At 39.7% G+C, this 25,142-nt stretch overlaps 1 protein-coding gene across 1 annotated transcript; it reads left to right on the top strand.

Moving 5' to 3' along the window:
* The first annotated feature begins 2,379 nt into the window (after nt 1-2,379).
* tada2a (transcriptional adaptor 2A) lies at nt 2,380-19,346 on the top strand. Its single transcript, XM_040009141.1, has 15 exons — nt 2,380-2,517; nt 2,917-3,023; nt 3,105-3,164; nt 3,261-3,352; nt 6,097-6,254; nt 6,689-6,777; nt 7,191-7,263; nt 7,369-7,432; nt 9,311-9,354; nt 13,964-14,074; nt 16,182-16,253; nt 16,685-16,817; nt 17,238-17,281; nt 17,645-17,724; nt 18,200-19,346. The coding sequence occupies exons 1-15, from the start codon at nt 2,493-2,495 to the stop codon at nt 18,383-18,385; spliced, it is 1,338 nt and encodes a 445-aa protein (XP_039865075.1). The 5' UTR covers nt 2,380-2,492; the 3' UTR covers nt 18,386-19,346.
* Nucleotides 19,347-25,142: the final 5,796 nt, after the last annotated feature.

The raw sequence follows: 25,142 nt of genomic DNA, 5'->3' as shown, positions 1-25,142 counted from the left end.
TTATATAAAGCACACCATTAAATCTATTGAAATCAAGCAGAAAACTATGAAAATGTGAAATGGATTACATTTCTTTGTAAATATCATGAGTGGCAATTAAGGTGTAAAGCAATAGGCCTAGTTTAACACCATTACACCAGTGCCTGCCCTCTTTTTACCGAGCTACTTCCATCACATCTGGACTGAATCAGAGGGTCCTTTTACTCAAATCACAAAAATATTTCTTTTTTTTCGTACTTTTAGTGGTTTTGATGCATGCAAGGTTGCAGTTTTACACATCAATGTTCAGATATTTGCTTTGCTAGGTCCCTTAGCGCACAATCACAGGGGGCGACCTTAAGTTGCTGGGGTTTATATTTGATTCAGGGGGCCAATGCTGGATACAGACCCTGGAAAATATCTGGAGTCATAGCTATTTATTGCATCAGAATGAGCTGTTTTAAAGTCATTTCCAGGGCAAGTAGTACTTGTAGAAGAATTTTATGGGGGACAAGAAAAAACAGCATGGGGATGTTGCGTATAAAGTTCCACATCTATGGTCTTTCTTTCCATTATTCAGCATAATATACGCTGCTTATATGAAGCTCAGGTGGTGCTGTGTACAGAAAGGCAGACAAAGACTTGCACGACATTTATTGTTTTCATTAGAGAAATAGTCCAACATCGGCACCCTGTGGTAAGATGGAGAATGACAGCAGTTTTTTTTTCTTTGAAGAGTGGCGAAAATAATAAAGATCACATACATACACTATTTCATTTTTCTAAACGGGGTCCTTTCAGAAGAAGTCCAGCCTGCTAACATGCTGTAATTTTATTTAATATCGTTTTTAATAAAGGCGCTTTTCACTGGGACTAGGTCTGGGGCTATGTCAATAAACTGCAGTGAGAGAAGTGAGAGATTAAAAGTGAAACAGATCATCTCCATGTGTCTGTGAAACGTTTGGATTTTATATTTTATATGATATTATTAGTTATTATACTCCATACTATTCTTGGACTGTTGTACATGTATGGCAAAAACAACAATAAAGAGCTGTCAGCAACATTAACAGAAATTTCACCTTTAATTTGTCTCTACCTTTACCATTTATTATTATTATTATTATTGTTGTTGTTGTTGTTGTTATTGTTATTATTTCAACTATTTATTTATATTCTTGTTTAAATTTCCTTTCCTACATTTAATAATTGTTATATTTATGTGTTTATTTATGTATTTTGATTGCCTTTTTAATAGTTGTGTTGTGAGTCAGCCAGGTGAAAGGTCAACCCAGACAGCAGACATTTGAATACTGATGCTGAAATGCTGAAACACAAGAAATATGAAAGAAAAGAAAAGAAAAAAACATACAAAAATAAATATAGTACAATATAATCGTAATTGTAAGTTTTGGTAGGTCATTGCAAAGAAAATAAAATAATAAATGGGGAAGTGACATTAAAATTAAAATAATTAACATGATTATATAAATATATATCAGTCTTCTTTTTTCAGCTGTTCCTTTTATTTAGAGGTCACCACAGCAGATCATCTGCCTCCATTTCACTCTACCTCTAGCTTAAAGTGGTTGTATATCACCTGCACATTAACACCGGTAAGATAACGGAGATGGTGGTTGACTTCTGGAGAAAACCAACACCTATCATACCAGTGAACATCCATAGTTTGGACATCAGGGTGGCGGACAGTTACAAATATCTGGGGGTTCACCTTAAAAGTAGATTGGAGTGGTTTGATTACTGGTCCAAAGCTATGTACAAGAAGGGTCAAAGTTGGCTTCTGGGTCTTTTGGATCGTGCAGGACATTACTGAGGACTTTTTATGACCTGGTGAGGTCTTTTGCAATTTTTTATGCAGTTTTCTGCTGGGGAGGTGGCAGCACGGAGAGGAACCAGAAACAACTTAATACTCTAATGAAGAGGGCCAGCTTTGTCATGGCCAGTCCTCTAGCCGCAGTGTAGGACGGCCCACCATTCTTGTGTATGTATTATCATTCCCACTGCACTTTTTATACATATATTTTGTTTTGTTTTTTAATCTCTGTGATGTGTCTTTTAGTGTATATTAGTGTGTGTATATAGTACATTTTCTACAAAAATGTTTTAGTCTTGTATTTTATTGATTTTTGCATTTTTAAAAGTATTAGCTATTTTGTAAGTCTTGTTTTATTTTCTGTTTTTATTGTTTTCTAATATATAATTACTTCACATTTTGTCTCTGACCCTTGTGCTGCTGTAGCAAGTATATTTGCTCAATGTGGGATTATTATAATCTCTATATATCTAGTCGTAATATAAATACCAAATATTTTACATGTATTACATTTCTTAGTTAGTTATCGATCCTCCTCATAGAAAATATCCAAGGGGAGTACTGAGTTATCTGAGCTCGATTAGCTGTGCCTTTACAATCAGGGTCACTTGCGAGCTTTGAAAAATAGATGGAACCTAAACGTCGAAGCTGTTATTAAGTTTCATTTAAACGTAATCCTATGGACCGCCTAGCGTCTTTTGCAAGTAAGTTTTAGTAATATGTCACAGATACACGTATCCACTTCAGCTTTAAAGTGTTATCATCTATCATTTTTGGGGTTATTATCTCAGGTTAGCTATATTAAGCTAGCTCTGCTATGCTAACGTTAGCGTGCAGCGATGCTAACACGGTGTGTTAACTACTTTAACAGCCTTTAGTGCCTTTTGTTATTGAGCTGCTTTTCAAACGGTAATGAAACATTATCATACATGGCGCTTTAAAGTTGGCATGTGTGGTTTAGCTTAAAGCTCGCTGTAAAGCCTAATAATTTGAAATCTGCAGTCTTGTTTACATTGTAAGCTTATTTCATGTAAAGAAATGTCAGCTGATTTCTTATACAACCCTACCTGGTGACTTAAAGTGTTAAAATCACGTGATTTCAGATGACCCCTCCGATAAACCGCCGTGCAGAGGTTGTTCATCGTATCTGACTGAGCCTTATATCAAATGTGCAGAATGTGGACCCTCACCTTTCCTGCTGTGCCTCCAGGTGAATCGGTCACAAAAACTGTTAAATTTACCTGCAGACAAAGCCAGTCCGACTGAAACTAAACATTTTGTTTCCCTTCAGTGCTTCACCAGAGGATTTGAGTACAAGAAGCACCAGAGTGATCACAAATATGAAATCATGGTGAGTGAAATAAAAAACAAACAAACTAACAAATAAAATCTTATCCAGTGTGGCTGTCTTTCAACATCAATGTTCATCTTTCACCCCGTTATGCAGACGTCAGATTTCCCCGTGCTGGAGCCTGGGTGGACAGCCCAGGAAGAGATGGCCCTGCTTGAAGCCGTCATGGACTGTGGCTTTGGAAATTGGTTAGTATTTTCTAGTTGTTTGGTGAGATTTCCTCATAAACTACATACACATGTCCTTATTTCTTAAAAAGCCTGAATGCTAAGATTATGGCATGCAGTCCAGTTTCCAGAGGTGGGGTACAAGCTAAACAGGTTATGGGTCTGTCGCAGGACTAACACAGAGAATAGAATAGAATAGAATTCAACTTTATTGTCATTGCACATGCACAGGTACAGGGCAACGAAATGCAGTTTGCATCCATCCAGAAGTGCTTTAGTGATATAGATATATTACAATATATATTAGCAATAATATAGATATGTGAGTATATTACAGAAATGGGTCTATTATGGTATGTTATAATGTACACGGTATGAAGTATGTTGTGAATATTCTATAACTATAAGTATGTACAGGCTGTAGTGAGTACAAGCTATGTACAGGATATGAACAGGATATAAATATGAAAAACTATACAGAATATGAAATAAATAACTTTACAGAATCTGGGATATACAGCTATACAGAAATGGGAACTATGCAAGTTGTAAACAGTTGTAGGATTAAAGATTATCGAATGTACAGAATGATTATTTACACAGAGCTATACAGTAGTGCAGTTAAGATAAGTGAGGGTGTAGATAGTTTCTACAGAGGCTATATAAAGTGCTAGTGGTTGTGAGTGGTGGTTCAGTCCATGTTATTAGAGACAGATAACTGTGCACACTCACATTCATCTACTGTCACTTTAGAACAAGTTAACCTAAAAAGCAGTCTCTGGACTTTAGGAGGAAGCCAGAGTATCTAGTATCTTGTCTAGAGTATCTAGACAAATCAACAGAGGCACAGGCAGAACATTGCAAAATCTACACAGAAAGGCCTTATTTGGCCTGTGGCTTTGAACACAGCTTCTACTTGCTCTCAGGCAGCAAAATTAACCACTAACTATTTTCCAACATAAATGTTTCATTTAATGGCAATTGCATCTCTTTAAGCTAAATTTTCAGATCATTGTGCATAAAAATAGCTCTAAACATCTGTTACCGACAGTAACAAAGATAACAAGTGAACAAAATGTTGCAGAGAATTTCTTGTTTGCTTCTTTGTCTGCAAACTTCTACAAAGTCAGGAGTTAAGCAAGCAAACTTGGGACATAGGTGTGACTTAGAAACCTGAAAGTTCTTATCTATATCTGATATTACAATGTTATGTTGCCTAGGAATCACCTAAAAACAGACAGTACATGTTGGCCTGTTTATGCTGTTGACTGACTGATGTACTGTAATCAAACTGAGAAAAGTTTTAAAGAAATGTTGGGATGGGATGTTATTTTTGTAAATAAATAGGAAATAAATATTGGACTGATTGTATATTTATATAGAGCAAAATGTATCTACATCTATGTATGGTTAATGGCCCACTGTCTACTATTGTATTACTACACCTGCCAGCCTGATACTGTCCAGCCCTCTTCTGTGTTTAAATAAAAACTGGTATGCAAGGTTTTGTTCAACCAAGTGCACACCCGTATAATTAATGAGGATTTTAGAACATAACTTTTCATAATAGTTGCATATTTATGGCTTCAAATCCCATTTGCTTAAGTACATTTAAACAGTTTTTTATCAAACATTAAATGTTTGATATAATCTTGAAATACCGTAAGCTTAACCCAAATGATGTAACATTGTTACTGTAAGGGTCACAATTTGGAGATGTTGCCATATTTGATTTTATGATCTACTTTCTCAGTGTGATTAAGTTTATCAGTTTCTCAACATCATGAATTGGCCTAACAGTACTGTAGCACAGGCCTTTATTAGTTGTTATAAAACTATAAATTATAAAACTATAATTTATAATTATAATTAACATGAAATTATAATTAAAACTATCAATTATAGAGCTGGCTCCAGGCTAGTGCTATAATGTTGACCCATGTAGAGTTAACTGTCTGTTAACGGTTGCTACAGCTCAAGTTGCCCATCAGCTCGAAGCTGTTAAAACCCTTCCACGCTTTCATGCACAGGGAGAGAAAAACACGAGGGAGGAAAGGCTGAACAAGGGTTACAGTGCAGTCACCCATGTTTGAGCTCAAGCTCACTAGTAGAAGAACTAGAATATCAGGAGATGGCGTCCTTCTCCCAGAGGGTAGCAATGTGCCAGCTGATGAATAGATTAAGGTGTAGATGAACTGTATAGTTGTTTTTTGTGTAATGCATTCTAGGTTCATATCCATGTATCTTGCCAACCCATTTTTTTCCTCCTGTTTCTGCACAGCTTTCAAACTCTGATGATAAAGAAGTTGCTGTTTTTCACAGAAGATGTAATTCATAAGTGAATGAGTGAAACAAATCAGTTCAATTCTGACTTCTAATTATACCAAGCCTGCATAAGACTGAGACCTCTTCCTATAATTCCTGCTCTTTTTTGAGCACACTGAGTTTCATAGCCTGGAGGTTGAAACTCTTGAGTTGGTGTCACCACTCTGCACCACTGCATTCACAAACTGTTCTGCTTGCTCACAAGTTAAATATTAATTGTTTGACTTACACGCCTGGTGATTGAAACTCAAATGTTTGATTTGGTGATGCCTTGAAAACAAAGATTAGGTTTTAGGACATGGTTGAAGTTTCTAATGAAGAACATTTTTTGGTGTTTGAACCATACAGTGCCATAACTATAGCCTTAGTTGGCTAAACGTATCATATGAAAGCCTCCAGTTATTTTTGATCTGTTCCTTCTCCCTGCTTGTCTTCATCAGGCAAGATGTTGCGTATCAGATGCGCACTAAAACCAAAGAGGAGTGTGAGAACCACTACATGAAGAATTTCATCAATAACCCACTCTTCTCCTCCACCCTGCTCAGCCTGCGGAAAGCAAAAGACTCTCGTGTTGCAGAGGGCGCTATTCCTTTTAAACGTAAGAACCCGCAATGTTTACTTCATTATTAAAAAGTGTTTAGATTAAGTTTGATTGTTTATTATTATTATTATTATTTATTATTTAGTTTTATTAAATATTATTCCAGGTTTCATTATGGGCCTTTAGGGCATCTAGAAGAAAGTTTAACATATAAAATTTGAAGCCACCGGCCCGACAGTTGGGCAGAAGCAGTTGGTGACTGAGGATCGTGTCTCATTTCCTGGCGGGCTTCAGGTCTCCATCTGTCACAGTGTTGACTGCTCCACAAGCATTTTAACGTCTTATTCTTGCATCATTTGACAAATTCAAAGTAGAGACAGACGGTTGTTACGCGTCTGATTTTATAAAATGCACAAAATTTGGAGGTGGTGCTCTTTGTTGATCTTTACATTTTTAAGCTTTATCTTGCTAAATTTTCTGTGATGCCACAGCGAGCGACGATCCCCCTCGGCCCACATTTGACTCGGTGCTGTCTCGCGACATGGCTGGATACATGCCTGCCAGAGCCGACTTCATGGAGGTGAGGGAACACATTTGTCCTGTAGCTGATTGTGTGTTTGGATGCATGGTAGCGCTAAAGTGCACAGAATAAAGGTATGTGTGGAAAAGATAAAGGTGGCTCATGAAGCACTTAAGTGGCAAGTTACATGAGTTAATTTTTAATGTGTTATATTTGTTTTGTTTTGGCCTTTAAAACACAAAAAAGTGCTATGGAGCAGGTTATCATTAATCTTTCCCTCATCCCGGATTAGTTTCCCAGTTCCTACTGCCGGAAAACTTAACCACAGCATGACGCTGCCACCACCATGCTTTACTGTAGGGATGCTTTCCTCCAAGTTCTGGGCATATGTAAAAGGTCTATGAATCTTCCTGTTGTTTGATTTGCTGTTTAATATTGATAGCATTTTCCCTTACGTGTCCATTCTGTTAAAGGAGTTTGACAACTATGCAGAATGGGATTTGAAAGATATTGACTTTGTGGATGATGATTCAGACGTCCTTCGTGGTGGGTTACATTTTGTTTTATTGACAACTAAACAACAACAGTGTGAATCTTAGCATTTACATTACAAAACCTATGAACTGTGTCGCACATGTTCTTGTTTTTCAGCACTGAAGCTTGCAGTTGTTGATATTTATCATTCAAGATTAAAGGAGAGACAACGGAGGAAGAAGTAGGTCTCTTTTAATTTATTATGGGATGAAAAAATAATTCAATGTAATGTAATGACTCCAGTGTGTCAGCAGGTGGCATCATAAGCCTTTATTGTGGAGCCTCAGTTTCCACAGATACTTCATTATACTTTCAGGTTGAATAAATGCATTTCATACTGTATTAAAATTAACAAGGCTAACAATTCCAACATCCTATCTACACCATTTAAATATTAATGATTTCATTACGCTAATACATTTATAACTTCTAATCTAAACCTTATTATTTTCTTAAAAGCTTTTTAAAGACACGAATCCTGAGAGGGATTGTCACAAAGTCAGCAGCGTGATTATAATTGCATATTTAAGCCTTTTTCAGGCTCTCATTACAAGCCGCAGGGAGTCATTCAGGTGCAACTTACAAGCTGCGGGAACTTCTATTCAAACCCTGAATATATTTTTGGAAATTGGGAAAATGTGTCTGTCCCCCCAGTGAACGATGTGCATGCCAAGCTGCTTGACATTTTGCCCAGTTTTAGTTGGGCATGGAGAGCATTCTCACCAGAGGAGAGTTTGGAAAATGTTTTGAAGCTCATAGAAAATGTACTGTGCACAGTTTACTTGTAGCTAATCAGAGAGGCTACCGGGATCACACCCCCAGCTCACGCTCGTCTCACAGTCCACTGTAAATCCCAGTAATACTCAGTTCTGTTGTATGTATCTCACATTTATTGAGTTAAGTTTGGTGGGTAGAAAAATATAGATAGCGTTGCATATGTAGCAGCAGTTAAAACAGTAAAACCCATTGTACCTAATAAAATGGCAACTGGTGGTTATCATTAGGTACTGGAAAGCCCTCAAATTCAAGTCACTGTGGGCTGCAGGAAATCACAATGACTATTTTTCTGTATTCTGATAGTCAGCTGATGTAATAAGAAATTGAAGTCAATTTTAAAGGTTTCTAAGGATATTAATCTGCCTTTAACACATTAGCTGTCATTCTTGGACATACACGGACAAGCGTTGCTGCAGCGTATCCGTCACTAAATCAACTTTTAACGACTTCATGCTCCCTGAGCACGCTTGGAATGGCATGTCTGACTAGGAGGGAATGAGTGTTTTACAGCTCCCTCATCTGTTCCTGAGACCCGGTTTTATCTCTGCTAACTTGTAGCTTGTCAGAAAGGCTTTTAAGATCAGAAGTTGAGCTGAACCTTAAAGCACACTTTTTAGCATAATTGCAGGTTTTGAGGCCCTAAAGGCCATTTAATTTATTCCCCTCAAAAGAGGCCTTTAAATAGTCATGAAAAGCCTTGAGCTTAATTTCCAGGCGTCCTAAATATTCCTCCTTCATTTATCAACAGGGCTGTTGGTTTTAAAGTGTTTCTGTATGTGGTTGAAAAAGATGTTGTGAAACTCAGACGTGAAAGTAGGAATCTTCTGAATGTGTCACATTTATTGCTTTTATACTGTTATAAGTCAGTAAATTCATTTTCTGTAAGTAATTGTAAATGTTATTGTTCCTAATTTAATTAACATGGTAAGTTATTTCTGCTTGTTATTAAAAGCTTCAGTGTATTAATGCGTAATGTCGATGCACTCAGTGTCCAGTTTGTTGGGTACAGTGCAGCTTGGACGTCTTCACAAAGATCAGCATGCTCAGTTTTTGTTGCAGATTACTTTACAGAGGATTGATTCAGCTCTAGGATCAGTTTGGAGAATGTCGTTTGTGGGCTGTAATGCAGAACCTCATTATGATGTAATGTGATGGACACGAGCACACCAAACTACAGCCCTCAAAATGATCATATAGTTGATATATACTGTATTTTTAACTTGCCAAAGTGTAGCGGAAGTCAGAAAATAAATGTCTACATCCATGTCTTTGTTTCTTTCAGGATAATCCGAGACCATGGATTGATCAACCTGCGGAAATTCCAGAGTGAGTCCTCTTTTGAAACACTCTTGGGCTTGGCTGCGACAGTATTCATAGCAGCTCAGGGAGACATGCGATATCTGGCAGCCAAATCGGCACAGAGGGTTTCTATGGATGCATGCAAATAACGCCGCTGTAATAACCACCGTTAACCTCCACGGCCCCTCTGGTAGCTGATGTGTGGCAACTGGCCGCGCTTGTATTTACAGCGAAGGGTACGAATAGCCTGCGTTGGCTCGAGTGTGCCGCGGCATAATTGCGATCACAGTGCGGTGAGCTTTGCTGCCGTAATGGCTGAAGTGTGTCAGGAGAAAGAGAGCTGTTTTTATTGATCCACCCGTTACAGGTTGGGTTTCAGCGAGCTCAGTAACGTAATTCTTTGCATCTCTGGGGGTTTTTTTTCATTACACAGCGAGAACTGCTGTGAATGGATTTGTCCAATTAGAGCGTGTCTTTTTAAACTATGTGCGACCACCCTGCCCTTCGTTATATCTCCATGTGTTGCTCTGTGAAATTGTCTGTGGTTGGGGAGTTGAAGAGTTCTCCCCTCATGTTTTATTTATGTATCCTCCAGCCTCCAGTTAGCCCTCCTTCCTCTTTTTCCCTTATCTCCCCAGTCTTTGGAGACAAAAGGGAACTCAGAGTAGCTGTAGAGCTGCAGACTGGTTGTCATGGAGACTGTCAAAGATTGTGTGTGTGTGTGTGTGTGTGTCACATGCAATAATGGAAGCAGTATCTGAGCCCAGGAGGCTCACGGTATCATGTCTCAGTGACTGCTGGAGGCAGAATGACCAGCGTTGTTGTTTCAGGACAGCGATCTGTTTGACGTCCTGTAAGAGCTCGCCTCTCTGAATGATTCAGGTTACGTTGCTATTTGCAGTCAGAGTTTTGTGTGCCGATCATGTGAAACCACACCACAGGTCCAGCATTGATGTCTCCTCAGAGATCTGAACATTTTTCCTTGTGTTGCTCAGAGCATGACTTCATGTGTTTAGCCTGAGATGGCAGCTGATAATTAGCTCTCGCAGGCTGGAGTCTGACGATGGAATTTGACCCTGACACACACACATCAGCTTTCCTCGGTGGCTTTGACACTTGTCTGTTACTCAGCAACACGGGCAATGCTTTCACATGAGCACAACAAGCGCTTTCAGAGTGAGAGCTAAACATGGTGAATACACAGCAGTGGGGCGTTACTGTGACAAATCACAGGGACAGGGTTGCTGATTCTGTTTAGTTTCATTCATTTTTTCTTCCTGTAGTGCTCCTTGACTACACTTTCAATTAGAAAAGATAGGGGACCAAAACTAAATGTAGAACTGTTGCATTAAAATGATTGTTGGCTTTGAAATTTGAATCTTTTGGCCCCTTTTGATTGCACTGTCAAGTTAAACCATCGGCTGTATGCTAGCTGGACAGTTTGTACAGTTTGTATGTATTCAGCATTTATAGCTGAAGAAGGCACGCTGCAGCTTTGTACAGAAATGTGCGAATTCATTTAGGCTGTTTAGATTTGAATTAGGTACGAACACCAAATAGTCATACACAGAAAAATTGTTCAGGTTGTTCAGTCTCCTCCTCCGACTGATGAAGGTTGTCTGTGTGGAAATTACTCAGTCTCAAAACACTTTTGTAAAGTGACAGACTGTGTGCAAAAACAATTAGTGAGCGTACCGCCTCTGTCCGACCTGAGCAGTCTGGAGGTGAAACTGCCTTGAAACTCGCCATTATTTACTTGTCTGTAGACAGGGGGCGGGGCAAATTAAAAGAGAAACCTGAGCCCTTGACCCTTGCGATGAGGGTTATGCAGTGGCTCTGTTATTGCTGTGAGAATCATTTTTCCAAATGGTTTTTGCTCACTTGTCTCCTTGGAGTGAAGAGTCACTGCAAATCAATAAAGTTGATCTGAGTGTTCACCTTAATACTGTGATAAAGCATTTCTGTCCTGGTCTCTACTGTGATGTAATGAAAATGATGTGAGTCGTTTGCTGTGGCATTTGCGATCTCCAGATCTCATCCCTGCTGAACATGTAGTGGACAGCGGTCGCGCCGTCATCGTAAAAGCAACAGATAAGGGGGAATATCTTTTTATAAGGTATTCCATCTCTCCAGTAGAGTTTCCGAGACACAGACAATCATTCATGCCCTTTACTATTTTTACTATTTTTCATCTTTGAGTTCTTTTCTTTTATCTCTACCACCATCCCGTTTTTGGAGAAATCCTTTTTTTTTTTTTCGTGACAGCCCTGAATATTTTTGATCAAATACTGATATCATTTTATTACAGCCAACCTTAAACAAAACAATGTTTAATTCATTGTTCTTCAGCACATCCACTGAGTTATAGATGAAAGCACACAACAGGTGTACGCTGATGATGTGTGGTGACATTGACAACCAGCAGTCTGAGGGAATCTTTAAGTTGCTTTAAAAATCTCCCGGGACTACAGTTGTCAGGAATTTTAGGCAAAATGTGTGCAAACCCATGGAACGTTGAAAGTGTTCTGTTGGCATATTATAACCCAACACAGTTTAACTTTTTTTTTTTTTTTAACTTGTCACCCACGTTCAGCTTGTAATCACAATTATCAAAATGTTTTGATGGATTTTTTTCCACTTGAATTTTTTCTATATATTGCTAGTTCAGGACAGCTGTTGTCTCACGGTGCTTTATATTATGAAATTATATATTTTCAGTTCAGTGTTTGTCGATCCCCAGGATATGACAGTCACATATGGGGAGAAAGAAAAGCTCAGTTTTAACAGAGAGAGACAGCCATCTGTCACAACCTTTTGGGGAGAAGGATGAAAACAAATGGGACAAAACAAACTGAAGGAGACAAAATGCAAGAGTGCATCAAAGGAAGTCCCCAAGCACTTTTGCTGAGGTCTGTTTGTACCAACACACCTAAGCAGTGGTTCAGGTTAGCAGACCCCCTGCAGACTATAAGCTTTATCAAAAAGGAAAGTTTAAAATCTAATCTTGAAAGTAGAGATGGCATTTGTTTCCATAACTCAGAGTTCGTCAGGCCCATTCTGCTTTTGGAGATTCTGTGAACCACGTGTAAGCCTGGAAGCTCAGAGCAAAGAACTCTGTTGAGATGATATGATGCTATTAAGTCTTTAAGTTATGATTATGTCCGTTCATTCACTAAGTTATGATAGGAGAAGGATTTTAGGGGCAGTAAAATGATCCAGTGTCACCTCTTAGATAAAAGGTTCTCTGTTTAAATCCACCTGCTGGCTGTGGACCTTGTTTTTTTTCCCCAGTAAGAACAATTTCCTTCTACAGGCCAGAGACATGCATGTTAGGATACATGGCTGTAGGTGTGAATGTGAGGATGAATGGTTGTCTGTCTCTGTCGTAGCCTTGTGAAGGAATGGCAAACTGACCAGAGTAACCCTGGCTCTTGTGATAGCTGGGATGAGGTGTTGTGGACTGTGAGTTTAGAAAAGGTGGATAAAATTGTTGCGGTGTTTTTTTTGTTTGTTTGTTTGTTTGGGGTTTTTTTTTCTTTTCTTTTTTTCATGGAGCAACAGTGTTGGATGCTGTTTTGGAAAAACAGAAAAACAAGAAAAACACACAAATCTGTCAGGAATGCAACTAAATAACTGGAACCTAATCAAAAAACAACATGTGACGTGTTTTGCTTTTTGTTTTGTTTTTTGGGGGGGTTTTTTGTTTGTTTGTTTTTTAAAGCAAATCTGAAAATTATTGGATAACAAGGTTTTAGCATTAAAAATCTAATTTAGATCAAAGAGCTGCTACTTCTTGCTTACAGTTAGTCAGTCCATCCCGCAAGGGAAGTATTGTGTTACAGCAACAGGATCAAGATTAAAAGTGGTACAGTCTACAGAAAATAAACAACATAATAAAAGTGCCACGGGTGCACAGAGAGAGCCTTATACTGTGAGAGAGTGCAAACATTTCATACATACAACAGTGGTTAAAGAAAAACAACAAGAGCTAAGTTAACAAAAAGTAAACAGTGAGACTGAGAGATGTGCAAGAGAGTAGTGTAAATTGTAAGAAATTAAGAAACAGTTGCAAGAAGGTGTAATAAAGAAATGTGTGTGAAATCCTTTTGCTGACAGGTGTGTTCACCTGTCAGAACAAGAACTGGTTACTGTACAGTTAACCCCTACAAGAACATGAATAAATGATGGTAACTAACAGTATTGTTACTTCAGGGCAGCTATGCCATAAGCCTTACATTGGGTTGTGGTTAGATAAATCTGTTAAGCACTGTTTGCATGGATGCTGAGAGACCATACAGGCCATTTAGTAGCTACAGGATGCAAATTCTCCCCTTGCACCAGCTTCAGAGAATCATAGCGGTGCATCTACAGGGTGACTGTGATAAATGTTGGTAATATTTACATGCCTATATGCACAGCATTGATGCAGAGCTGCAAGTTGACTGCTATTCTCTGGTGGTTAACTGCAAAAAAGAAACCAAATTACTTCACCTAGAATGCAGTAAAAAACCCAGACTGCTCACGTCTAAAAGTGTCTGCTGGGGATATTTTTCTTTCATATTTCTGTTTTATATTTGTTTGTATCTGCCTGCCTACTCACATCTCTCTCTCTTTCTCGTCTCTCTGTCTCCGGTAGTGCTGGAGCGATGCTACCCAAAGGAGGTGCAGGAGCTGTATGATGTCATGAGAAGATTTGCCAGAGTGGTTGGACCAATTGAACATGACAAATTCATCGAAAGTCACGCATGTTAGTATCTGGCTGAGTTCACATGGCAGGGTTACGTGCAATTTAAGCAACAGTCACAAACACAGAGAATCGATTTGACCAGTTTTTGCCACACTGTCTCAGCATCGCACAGACGATCGCAGCGTCAAGGGAGGTTATTTTTAATCTTTGTGGGAAGGTAATGCCAGACCCCTTCCTGTTTTTCTCTGAGAGATTCCCACGTTTCCACTATGTCTGTGTACAAATTAAAGAAAATTCTAACACGAAATGTCTTCATTAGTCAGCAATGCTTCTTGACACAGGCTTATCAAGTTTTTGAACCTCTGCTGTCATTTGGATATCTCTTAAATTGGCATCTCACAGACAGTTGCAGTTTCCTGGCAACCAGCAGGGACTCCAGGAAGTTGCAGTTCATTGCAAAGAAATAGTCAAGCACCTACATCTCTTTAAACAGCAGATTTTTATTTTTACACTTCACATATATTAAGGTAATTAGTCAGCTTCGGAAGTGCTGACTGGATTTTTTTCTTTACATAACTGTTGGACGGAGCCTGGCTAGCTGTTTCCACTTGTTTACCATCTTTATGCTAAACTAAGCTAACTCTGCTCTGGCTGCAGTTCGACAGCCAGCACACAGTTAGATTAAACAGGCATGCATTAGGTTGGTTTCAGTCTTCTTAACTTTCAAGTTGAACGCTAATCCTGCTACAAGAAAAATCGTAACTAATCTTTGGAACAACCAGGATTTCTTAATCGATTGATTACTCGTAACATGTAGTATAATCAAAATCACTTTCACAGTTATTGAGCAACACATTCTCGCTGTTAGCTCTGCACAAAACTGGTGAGCTGTCCAGGGTGTACCCCCTGCAGCTGGGTTAGGCTCCAGCACCCAGTGACCCTGCGTTGGATAAGTGGAAGATGGATAGACAAACCAAACTGATAACGTTATTTTTTGAACCACACTAATTAGTCAGTCATTGCGCAGGTTACTGATTTCTTTAAAAAAAAACAAAAAAAAAAAACTCAGGATACTAGAAAGACCTGCTCTTATGGTCAAGGACTTACAGTTGATGTGAACCGTGCATCTATTGCAACAACTTTTTCAGGACTGCAGACAAATCATTGCAGAGCTGCACAAAGCTAAAACTACACTGTTAATTGGTTCACAGTAGGACAAAGTGTCCATGCATGAAGAAAATTCAGGACTGTCCCTAAAAGTGGGCGTGCTGCAAAGTTCACAGTGAGAACAAGTCCATTGCTTAAAAAGGAGGGGGGAAAAAAACACCAGGATAACATCAAAGCCTGCAGGACTCTCTACAGAAATCCGTGTTCATGTGTCTGTGAATGAAAATAGTCTGCAACAGACCAGCTGGATGTCCCATAACAATTCCTTGGCAGTGTCCTGAAAAGCAGTGCACACAAATAAAGCTTGTTGGGGCTTTGCTGTCCCCGTTTGTATCTATTGTATCAAAAAAAATCAGGACACCAGTTCATAACCCGAAGTTCAGGAGAGGCTAGGTGATACAAAAAGACAATGACCTAGATAAAGAACAATAAAACAGTTCAAAACTGGAAAAATTAGAGTCCTGGGCAGCAAACAGGTTGCTGGTTCAGATCTCCTGGTCTACTGCAGCCTTTCTCTGTCGAGTTTGAATCCTGTGCATGTAGGTTTTCTGTGTACTCCGGCTTCCTCCCACAGTCTGAAGCTTGGTAGATTAATTGATGGTGTTATATCGGCCATAGATGTACTAATCTGAATATGAGATACTAAAAATATGTAATGGAGCTTGATGCTTCTAAATGTTGTTGTTTTTTTTTGGGGGGGGGGGGGTTACTCATGTCATGAAAGTCATAAAAAGTCCAGTAATCAATTCAGACATTGATGTTTTCTTTTGTGTCTTTCTCAGTAGTCCTCGAGCCGTCCAGTTCCCAGATGTTGATTTAATTTTTTATGAATGCTGTATGAAACTGTTCTGAGAAGCACAAAATGCTTACTCATTGTGCTAAATGAAATGTGAGCTGCAGCTGTGTGAAAGTGAGTTCAGGGATCTCTGCAACAGTCTGCACAGGTTTGCTTTTAACTGCCTTCATCTCTCTCGATCTCTCTCTCTCTCTTTGTTTCCAGTGGAGTTTGAGCTGAGGAGAGAGATCCGCAGGCTGCAGGAGTACAGGAAAGCAGGGATCAAGTCTTTCTGCAGTGAGTCAAGTTTGACCTTTTCTTTCCCTCCTCCCCTGAACAAAAACTTCATTTTAAAGTTGTGTGCATAAGCAGGAAAATGTGTTTATATTCAGGCTTGCACTTTATTTTTAGTTCAGTTCAAATCAATTATTTTTTGCTGCACCAGCAGAACACTCACAGTCTTTGGATCATTTTTGGAATTTTAATCTTGGACCAGCTTGTTAATGTGTGCCACGAAAAGACTAAAAGTGTGCAGGCTCCTAGGGCTTTTCTTTGGTATGTGGACTGTTGATCCAGCAGAGTAAGACATGTGAGGGTGTTAGCTTGAACTGTGCGAAATTGTAAAGGACATTTTTGGCAGTTTCTGATACTTTATGGCCTAAACAGCGTAGCAGTTTCGAGTCGCAGCCCTAATTTGTACGCTCTTTGTTCACCTTTCTGTGCAATAGGTGCCAAGGTGTACGAGCGGGTGAAGCGAATGCGTGAAGACGAGCGGAGGAAGAGGACCATGCTGTGTGACGTGCTGCAGTACATCCAGGATGGCAGAGCCTGTCAGCAGTGGCTCAGCAAACAGGCTGCAATGTAAGACTCTAAACTCCCCGCTTGTAGCCCAGCGTGTAATAGAAGGGCTGGTGAAGCCGCGCTCTCCGGAGACGCTGACCTCTGTCATCACTCCCGGCACTGTTCATGCTGAGATGAATCGAGCTGTATTATAGAGCATCTCGCTTACACCACAGTCTCTGCTGTATTTTTAGTCCTTTTAATGGGTCGCTGCTCCTCTTGTTTTCATCCTTTTCTTTGGATGTTATCCAAGTTCTTCCAATTATTCTACCTTTTAAAAAAAACCTTGAATGCTATGATTCTTCTTTTCTGGCTGATGATCCTGGAGTGAGAGTAGTGAACAAAAGCCCAGGGATGCAGAGTGTGTGTGTGTGTGTGTGTGTACGTGTACATATATAAACATGGCAGCCAAGATAATAACAATTTTCTTAATGATTGCAGAGATGCTGGAATCACTCCAGCTGTCACAACAATCACAGTGTCAGGTACGGCGTTTCTTTCCACCTTTCCTTATGTATTCTGTCCTCTCCGTGGCTCCCGGCACATTAATGCAAACAACTTCTCCATTTATCTGCTCAAAAATAGCCCCCTGCTTGCATATTTTTCTAGCTATTTTTGTTTCCCTTTCAAATTAACTGCCTTTCCCTAACCTTCAGAGCACAAATGGGACGCACACTCCCACATGGCTATATTTACACAATTTGCACAGCGTAAATATTTGTTCGCCCGTCTCTTCGATGCAAAGGAATTAACTGCATGTTGCCAGGCTGCTATTATGTTCTCTGAAGGGTTGGCTAACATTGTGGTGCTGAATTTCCATTTGACTGTAGAAATTTTTTGCTCCACAGCAACAGGTAGGCGGAGCGCCCCACCTCTCAACCTGACCGGACTGCCGGGAACAGAGAAGCTCAACGAGCGGGAGAAAGAGGTAAAGATATGGTCACGCAGATGGAATAATGGTCAATATGCGTTAATATATGTTGTGTCTCATTAGTCATCTGCTTACACATCTATGTCAACAACATGGCCCTGGCCTCTCTTAATGACTTCCCTCTGTCATGGTTTGGGTCTCCATTTTGGACAGTGGTGTTGGGAATCTTATCAGAAGTGTTGGAATTATGAACACAGAAAAGTACAGTCAGATTTGGATCCATCGTGGAATACTATCTGAAAGCATGTGATTGGCTTAATTTTTCCAGCTTGACAATGATGCCAAATACACTGCCATTGGAATAAAAGCATGCCCAAGTTGGAAAAATACATAAATCACTTCACGTATTTTCTTAGAAAAAGGTAAAGAAATGAGAGTTGGCTCAAGACTTTAGCACTGTATTTACCGGTGTGTTTGTTTTTTAAAGCTACTCCCTCCGTTTCTAAACCCTGTGTTTATTTTGTGGTTGTAGCTGTGTCAGGTGGTGCGGCTGGTACCGGGCGCCTACCTGGAGTACAAACAAGCTTTACTTAACGAGTGCAGACGGCAGGGCGGGCTGCGGCTGGCGCAGGCGCGGGCGCTGATCAAGATCGACGTCAACAAGACTCGCAAGATCTATGACTTCCTAATCAAAGAGGGTTACATCACCAAGGCGTAGGAGTGTTTGACCACAGTGGGAAGTTCGATCGTGGTTAGTGTTTAGTTTGTTTTTAATCTTGTAATGTTGTCAGCTCAAGTTTTGTAAGACGTTCAGATTGTTGCTGCTTGTCATATTATAACATTTGTTATTGTGTGTTTTAGTTTAAATGTACTCAAGTCTTGTATAATTGTGAGAAGAACAGGGGATTGTATTAAAATGATGTATTTATTTCTCCTGATATAAAGTGTTAGAAAATGACCTGATGTACATGTTGATATTTTTAAACTGTAAAAGAGCCGCTTGGATTAAAATTCTTGGTAACTTATTGTAGGTTTGAATTAATAAGTGGATTCATTTAGTGAAATTAGGAACCAGAGCACCATTTGGTCATAAATGTGAGGCTTGTCGAATCCATACAATTCAGTAAATTTTATAGTAAAATTATATTTATAACATGAATGTTTACTTCAAATCTTTTTTTTTAGCTGTTTTTGTACTTCCTAGTGGAGATCCGTTTGCATTTGCAAAAAACAAGTGATGAAAGGAGCTCTTTTATGAAATGAGTGGTTTTTCAGGGCTGCTTACAGAGCAAGGTAACTGGGTTTTTTTTTTTTTTTTTAATCAGATGTTGGTGTGAGTGGTCTCTGCCCATTTAACTACTCCTGGAAAAACAAAAACTATTCTAATGATTGTCTAACCACGTCTTTATTGGTTTTTACTGAGGTGTCAAAACTCATCATTGAGGAAGAAGTCATCAAATGCTGTTTTTATGGGGGAAAGAGTATAAAAAGAAAACATAATTTCATTGTAATTTTTTGGAAAGCTGCAGAGGTGAAAATTGTATAACTGGCACAAGCCACATAACTGCAGCAATGAGGGTTAAAATGATAATAAGCAGCATCCTCTTCAGGATGTCATGGCTGTTAGATTGGATGTAGTTTTAATTAATGCAGACAATAAAATCAAAGTCACTCGATTACTCAGCTGAACCTTCCTTCTGTGTATCAGTCAAGTCTCCATCCCACTGAGACCTGGGCTTTTGTTTGGGGTTGATTTTTTTTATTTCACCTAGCTATTTGGGGATTGTTTGTCCTCACATGGGGACAGTTTAATTTAAAGTAAAACACAATAAAGCTGCCGTTATTTGACAAAGTATAAAAGACTTTGTTAAGCCGAATGAAGTATAAGGTGCAGAAATATCAAATTTTAATGTCCCCATATGAGAACTTGGGGTGTCAGGAGGGCATGGGGGGCACAGAATAACATCTTTAGCCTCAAATTGAGACCGAATACTGCTGAGTAAGGGTGAACGATGCTCTTCTCTGACGCAGACAAACGGAAGCAGATATTTCAGTCTTCATTTGTGTGGGGCTCGCTCATGTGTCTTGGGGAAACTGTGACGAATGTATTACAGGCAGGAGACCGCCGGCCTCTGGCAGGCTTATCGGAGCAGAGAGCAACCGCCGCATCAGCCTCAGCTAACGGCCTGATTATAACTGCACATTCAACCTTTGATGACTGCGGAGAGGCGTCTGTACTGAAATGCAGAAAATTTAAGAGGATGTGAAGGAGAAAAAACTTGTTACGCCTCCACAAGTCTTCTAAAATCAAGGTTTCAAAACAAAACAAGAGGCAGCAGAGTGAAATTGCTTATTTCGTTCAATACAGTTTTTCTCATGTCAACTTTGTGTCTTTACTGGAGAATGTGTTCCACCCAGCCTCGAAAAACTAGACTTTGATCTTTCCTCTTTGCCTTTTATTTTCCGTCTAAAGCTTCAACTCTTTTTTGTCTCTGCAGAGTGGAAACTGGTGCTCATTCTGTCTGCGATTTAGGCACATAAATAAATGCTGAATTTTGTGACTTTTAAAGTAAGGCTGTATACTGTATTGAGATCTGGTGACTGTGGAGGCCATTTGAGTACAATGAACTAAGTCCAGAAAACCAATTTGAGATGATTTGAGGCATGATGGGTCTTGAAGGATATGGGTGATTTTCTTGAGACAATGCGAGTTTTGTAGTTCTTCAAGTAACTGCACAGCCAGAATTACTGATACAAGGCAGGATGGATCCATGTTTTCGTGTCATTTATGCAAAGTTCTGACCCTACCATTCAAATTCCAGCACAAATCGTGGCTTGGGCAATGGTTGTTTGAATGGTCGAGTTACTGTTGCCTTTCTGTTAGCCCAAAGCCATTCTCCTCTGACTTCTGGCATCAACAAGGTATTTTCAACCAGTGGAAATGTTCTCTTTTTCAGATCGTTCTCTATAAACACTAGAAATGGTTGTGTTGAACAATCCAAGTAGATCAGCAGTTTCTGAAACACTCAGACACTTCCTTCATTCTTGTTTGTACTTCAATGGATCGTCTTAACCATGGCGACGTGCCTAAATGCACTCATTTGCTGCCGTGTGATTGGACAATTAAACATTTGCAGTAACAAGCTCTTGAACAGGTGTACCTTACAAAGCGGCTGGTGAATATATTTTACATAGCCAAGCTGGTCTCATATGTGACACGCTGAGAAATTTATTATCTGAGAACAGGAGAAAAAATTAATGAATAGTATGAAACAGGCAGCTATATACTAGCCTTTAAAACTCACTACATAAAGAAATTGGTCTGCTGGAAATTCTTATCTGGAAAAGGTACTAGATATATCTTCATTAATAGTAAAATATCATTTACACTTAAAATGTGTTAATATTGACAGTTTGGCTAATTTTTGGCTTTTACATTCTGGATTATTCCAGAATATGTTTTGTTTTTCAAGCTCTACCCAATCATCATCTGAATAAATGTTGCTCATTAATTTAACATGTAAACGGTGCTGTTGCCGCTTTATCCTTTGCACAAGCTCTTCCTTCTGGTTTAGTTCAGCTTTTTGAACTGTAGGGATGTGATTTGTGTCAGGTTGAGGTGGCAGAGGTGTTACATTTGTTCCCACAGCTTTAGCTCTTTTTCAGTGATGTGTGCGCCAGTCTGCCACTGGCTTTGGATTACTTGTGGCTTACAAAGATGGAGGTGTACGAAGACAACACAAGCAGATGACGTTTTTCAGGAAAAGTCTGCAACAAGTCTGTGATTCATCAAGTGTACTGAAGTAAGAAATGATCAAGTTAATTAGCCCCTTTCAAGCCGAATTGAGCAGGTATTTTTCCCCAGTCTTCCATTGGCAGTGAAGCTGAACAGACTCCTCACCTGTTTCGCCCAGCACGTGTCTCACTCCTCTCTCCGTCACCGTAAAGTCTGTGCTGAAGTGGCAGGGGCAGCAGATGGAGCAGATGTCAGTGTCAACGCTCTGCATGTGTGCAGAGATGCAGCATTTCTCAATCCACCCACATACTGTCTTCTCAGGCAGACTGTGCCTGCTGCTCTGTGCTCATTTCAGACTCCTCACAAAGGTAAAACGAAGCTGAATTTCAGCTTATATACTGGTAATAAATATATTCAAACAGAGAAATTCGCACAGTCATACCCTAAAATATTTTTTATGTAACATCTATACAGTATGTAAGTAAGCTGGACTGACAGATTAATAGATGACAGTCTCAGGATGCACTCAGGATGCACAGATTCAAATGGTTTCATACATGAAAATCTCAGAAACTGATTTTATTTTAACTTGTCAGAGTAGGTGATCTCAAAAAAGGTTTATCTAACATTAGCAACTGTTGCCACTAATTGGTAATTTACAATGCAATATGAAAATATAGCATTCATTGTGCTACACAACATATGAATCTTTGCTGCTTGTGTTGTCTGTGTTGACTTTCAGCCTGGTGTGAGTCTCTCCTGTTGTTGTGTTGCTCTCCTCTGTTCTCTGTTTTGCTGCGTGCATGTGTGTATCCAGAATATTAACTAAACAGAAGTAGCTGTCATCAAAGTGATTTGGCTCTTTTCTCCTTCTCTTACTCAGTGTTTCAAGGTTTTTGACACGCTCCTGGCAAACCGAATGAGGTGCCTGTGGCTTGCTTGTCTTGGTTGTTGGTTGTTTTGGCTGTTTTGATGTGATAAAGCATCCACGGATATTCCAGAAAAAAAGAACCCATCTTGATCATGTTTACAATTGCCAAAAAAACCACAATGTGATTGAGCAAAATGCGTTGCTATTTTTTAAATCAGCAACCCCAAATTAGCAGTGTTGAGGTGTTAGATTTTTATACAGCAGATGTGATGTAGGGTGGTGAAAATGCACTTCATTAACAAGTGTGAGCACCTCTGTAAGGGCAGACATTTTGGCACTTTGGAAAAAGAAAAAAAATTCCATAATTTCATTCATTTGTACATGTACAATGATAAAGGGCTATTCTATTCTATTCTATTCTATTCTATTCTATTCTATTCGTGAATTTAACTGTATATTTATCCTCTTCTCTCTAAAAAGAAGACTTGCATCTGAACAAAGCACAAGACTTCTGGAACAATGTTGTTTGGACCAAAGTAGGGATGTTTGACCGCAATGCCACAATTAGAGAATACCTAACACAGCATATCAGCACAAACACCTCATACCAACTACCAAGCGTGGTGGGGGAGGGGCAATGATTTGGGTTTATTTTGCTGCCACAGGACCCGGAAACCTTGAAGTCACTGACTCCACCACGAACGCCTCTGTGTACCAAAATATTCTAGAGTCAAATGTGAGGTCATCAATTTGACATCTAAAACTTGGGTTGTGCAATAGGACGATGATTCCAAGCACAGCAGAAAATCTACAACAAAATTGCTGAAAAAAGAAAAGAATCAAAATGGTGCAATGGTCCAGTAAAAATCCTGATTGCACTATGTCTGAAATGCTGTGGTGGGACTTTAAGAGAGCTGTGCATAAACAAATGCATGCAAACTCAACTCAGCTGAACTGATATTGTAAAAGAAAGAGCCAAGATTCCACAACAACAATGTAAGATCCACATGAAAACCTTCTTTTCCATGTGACTACAGGTAAAAGTACAAAAACTACCAGCATAAATATGTAATTATAAGTACTAGTATTAGGCATAATAACACACTTATAACATTTGCATTAACGTGTACATTTGTTGTAGAGATATTACTGGTCTTTATCACTTTATATATTGTTGCCTAGCTTCAACATATTCAACATAAGTAATATAATAATACATGTAATATTCTCAATCACAGGATAAACACAGAGGATTTAAAAAGAACAATTTTCCATCTGAGATCAAATAAAAGCTTAAAGTGACAAAAAAATGACTGAAGGACAAGTGCAAGGATCTGAACGCTGCACTTACGTTTAGAGATTTTTCGTTTAGTTGTTTTTTTCACTGCTAATCTGCATCAGGCTGAGCTGGATTTTATACATAACACAGAGGAAATTATCCACCTGTTGCCTCAACCACTTATCTCTCCAGGGGTCTGGCGCCCATCCCAGCTGACAAATTGCGCTAATGTTAATTAATCGTCCATAATATACCAAGTTTAATGATCTGCATGTTTGCAGTAGAGACATTTGAATATAGTTGTTTTTTTAAGGCAGAAAAACTAGACTACGTTTTTTTTGTTGTGGATATGGAAACAGAAAACAAACTCTGCAGAGAAAATCGATCGATTGGTTTCAGAGCTTCTCCTTTGCTGCTGTCTTATTGATTTTTAACTTTGCTGCTATTCAGGGAAAAGGGAAAAAGATGTCTCTCAAATCTGTGTGTTGCTGAGAGGCTCACTCGCACACGTATTTGTACTACCTTTGTGAGGACAGTGGTTCCTTTCTTTAACCATCACAGCTAAATGAATAATCCAAGCTCTTATTGTGGCTCTAACCTAAGCCATAAACACGACCTTACAAGGACACACACACACACACACACACCATGCATCCTTTGGTCATTATTGCTAGCCGGTGATTAACACAGAGGTGAACCCATCAACACAAGAGGTTACCTTGGCAACCAGGTCTGTGGCATGCTGGAGTGTGAGCGATGAAGCGGTGGAGAGGAGGGGCAGGGGGCCAGCTCCATGGAGATGCGCACACACACACACACACACACACACGCTCGCCCTGTTGCTCATGCTCATCTGTTGGGCAGAGGAGTCGTGACTAAACCAGAGCAGTGAAGTCTGCTGTGCCCCCCTCCCCTCTTCTCCCCCACCCATCCGTCTGCGTGCAATTTTTCTCAGCGACTCACTGTCATGGAGGGAGCCATTCAGCACTCAGTAAGATAATATTATTGGGATGAGAAGAGATGCCGCCACTGTACGGAGGATGTGTGTTTGTATTTCTGTGTGTGTGTGTGTGTTTCTTTTGTGCAGCGTCACATGTGTGTATGCGCGCGTTTGATGTCAGAGCGGATCAGAGTGACGGGGAGGCTTCCCGCTGAGCTCAGCCTCCACGCTGCGCTCACATGTTGCCACAGCAAACACTTAGATCCCATGTCTATTTACCACCGTCACAGCTGGAGCGATTGGGGTGCCTGTGGGATCAGCGGCAACTTTATTTAGATGTGCACACACACAGAGACACACACACGCCTGCATCTGACCACAAAACACTTTCCATTCTCCTCATCTTACCACCCCCCGGCCCACTGGTCTCACTCACACACGCACAGCACCATGGACAGAAATAAACATCTCTAGTGTTACCAGCCAGCTGGGATCAGATTTTCACACTTTGCTTATACTTTCTCAGAGATAATCGTTCCTCTAATTATCCGCAAGACGACACAGATACTCTGATAATCTGCAGGTCGCACACCCATCTTGAGATAAAGATGTTCTGGTCCCTCTTGCATGTGTTTCTGCCTCAGCTCTC

This window comes from Simochromis diagramma, unplaced genomic scaffold (genome assembly GCF_900408965.1).
Source record: "Simochromis diagramma unplaced genomic scaffold, fSimDia1.1 OVJJ01000344.1, whole genome shotgun sequence".
NCBI classification, from domain to species: Eukaryota; Metazoa; Chordata; class Actinopteri; order Cichliformes; family Cichlidae; genus Simochromis; species Simochromis diagramma.
This window is presented reverse-complemented; position numbering and strand designations above follow the sequence as displayed.

Excerpts from the sequence above, each read along its gene's own strand:
- tada2a (XM_040009141.1), top strand. The coding sequence starts at position 2,493 with ATGGACCGCCTAGCGTCTTTTGCAA. Across the intron at positions 2,518-2,916 it reads CCGCCTAGCGTCTTTTGCAA|ATGACCCCTCCGATAAACCG; the intron begins GTAAGTTTTAGT and ends ACGTGATTTCAG. Across the intron at positions 6,255-6,688 it reads GGGCGCTATTCCTTTTAAAC|CGAGCGACGATCCCCCTCGG; the intron begins GTAAGAACCCGC and ends GTGATGCCACAG.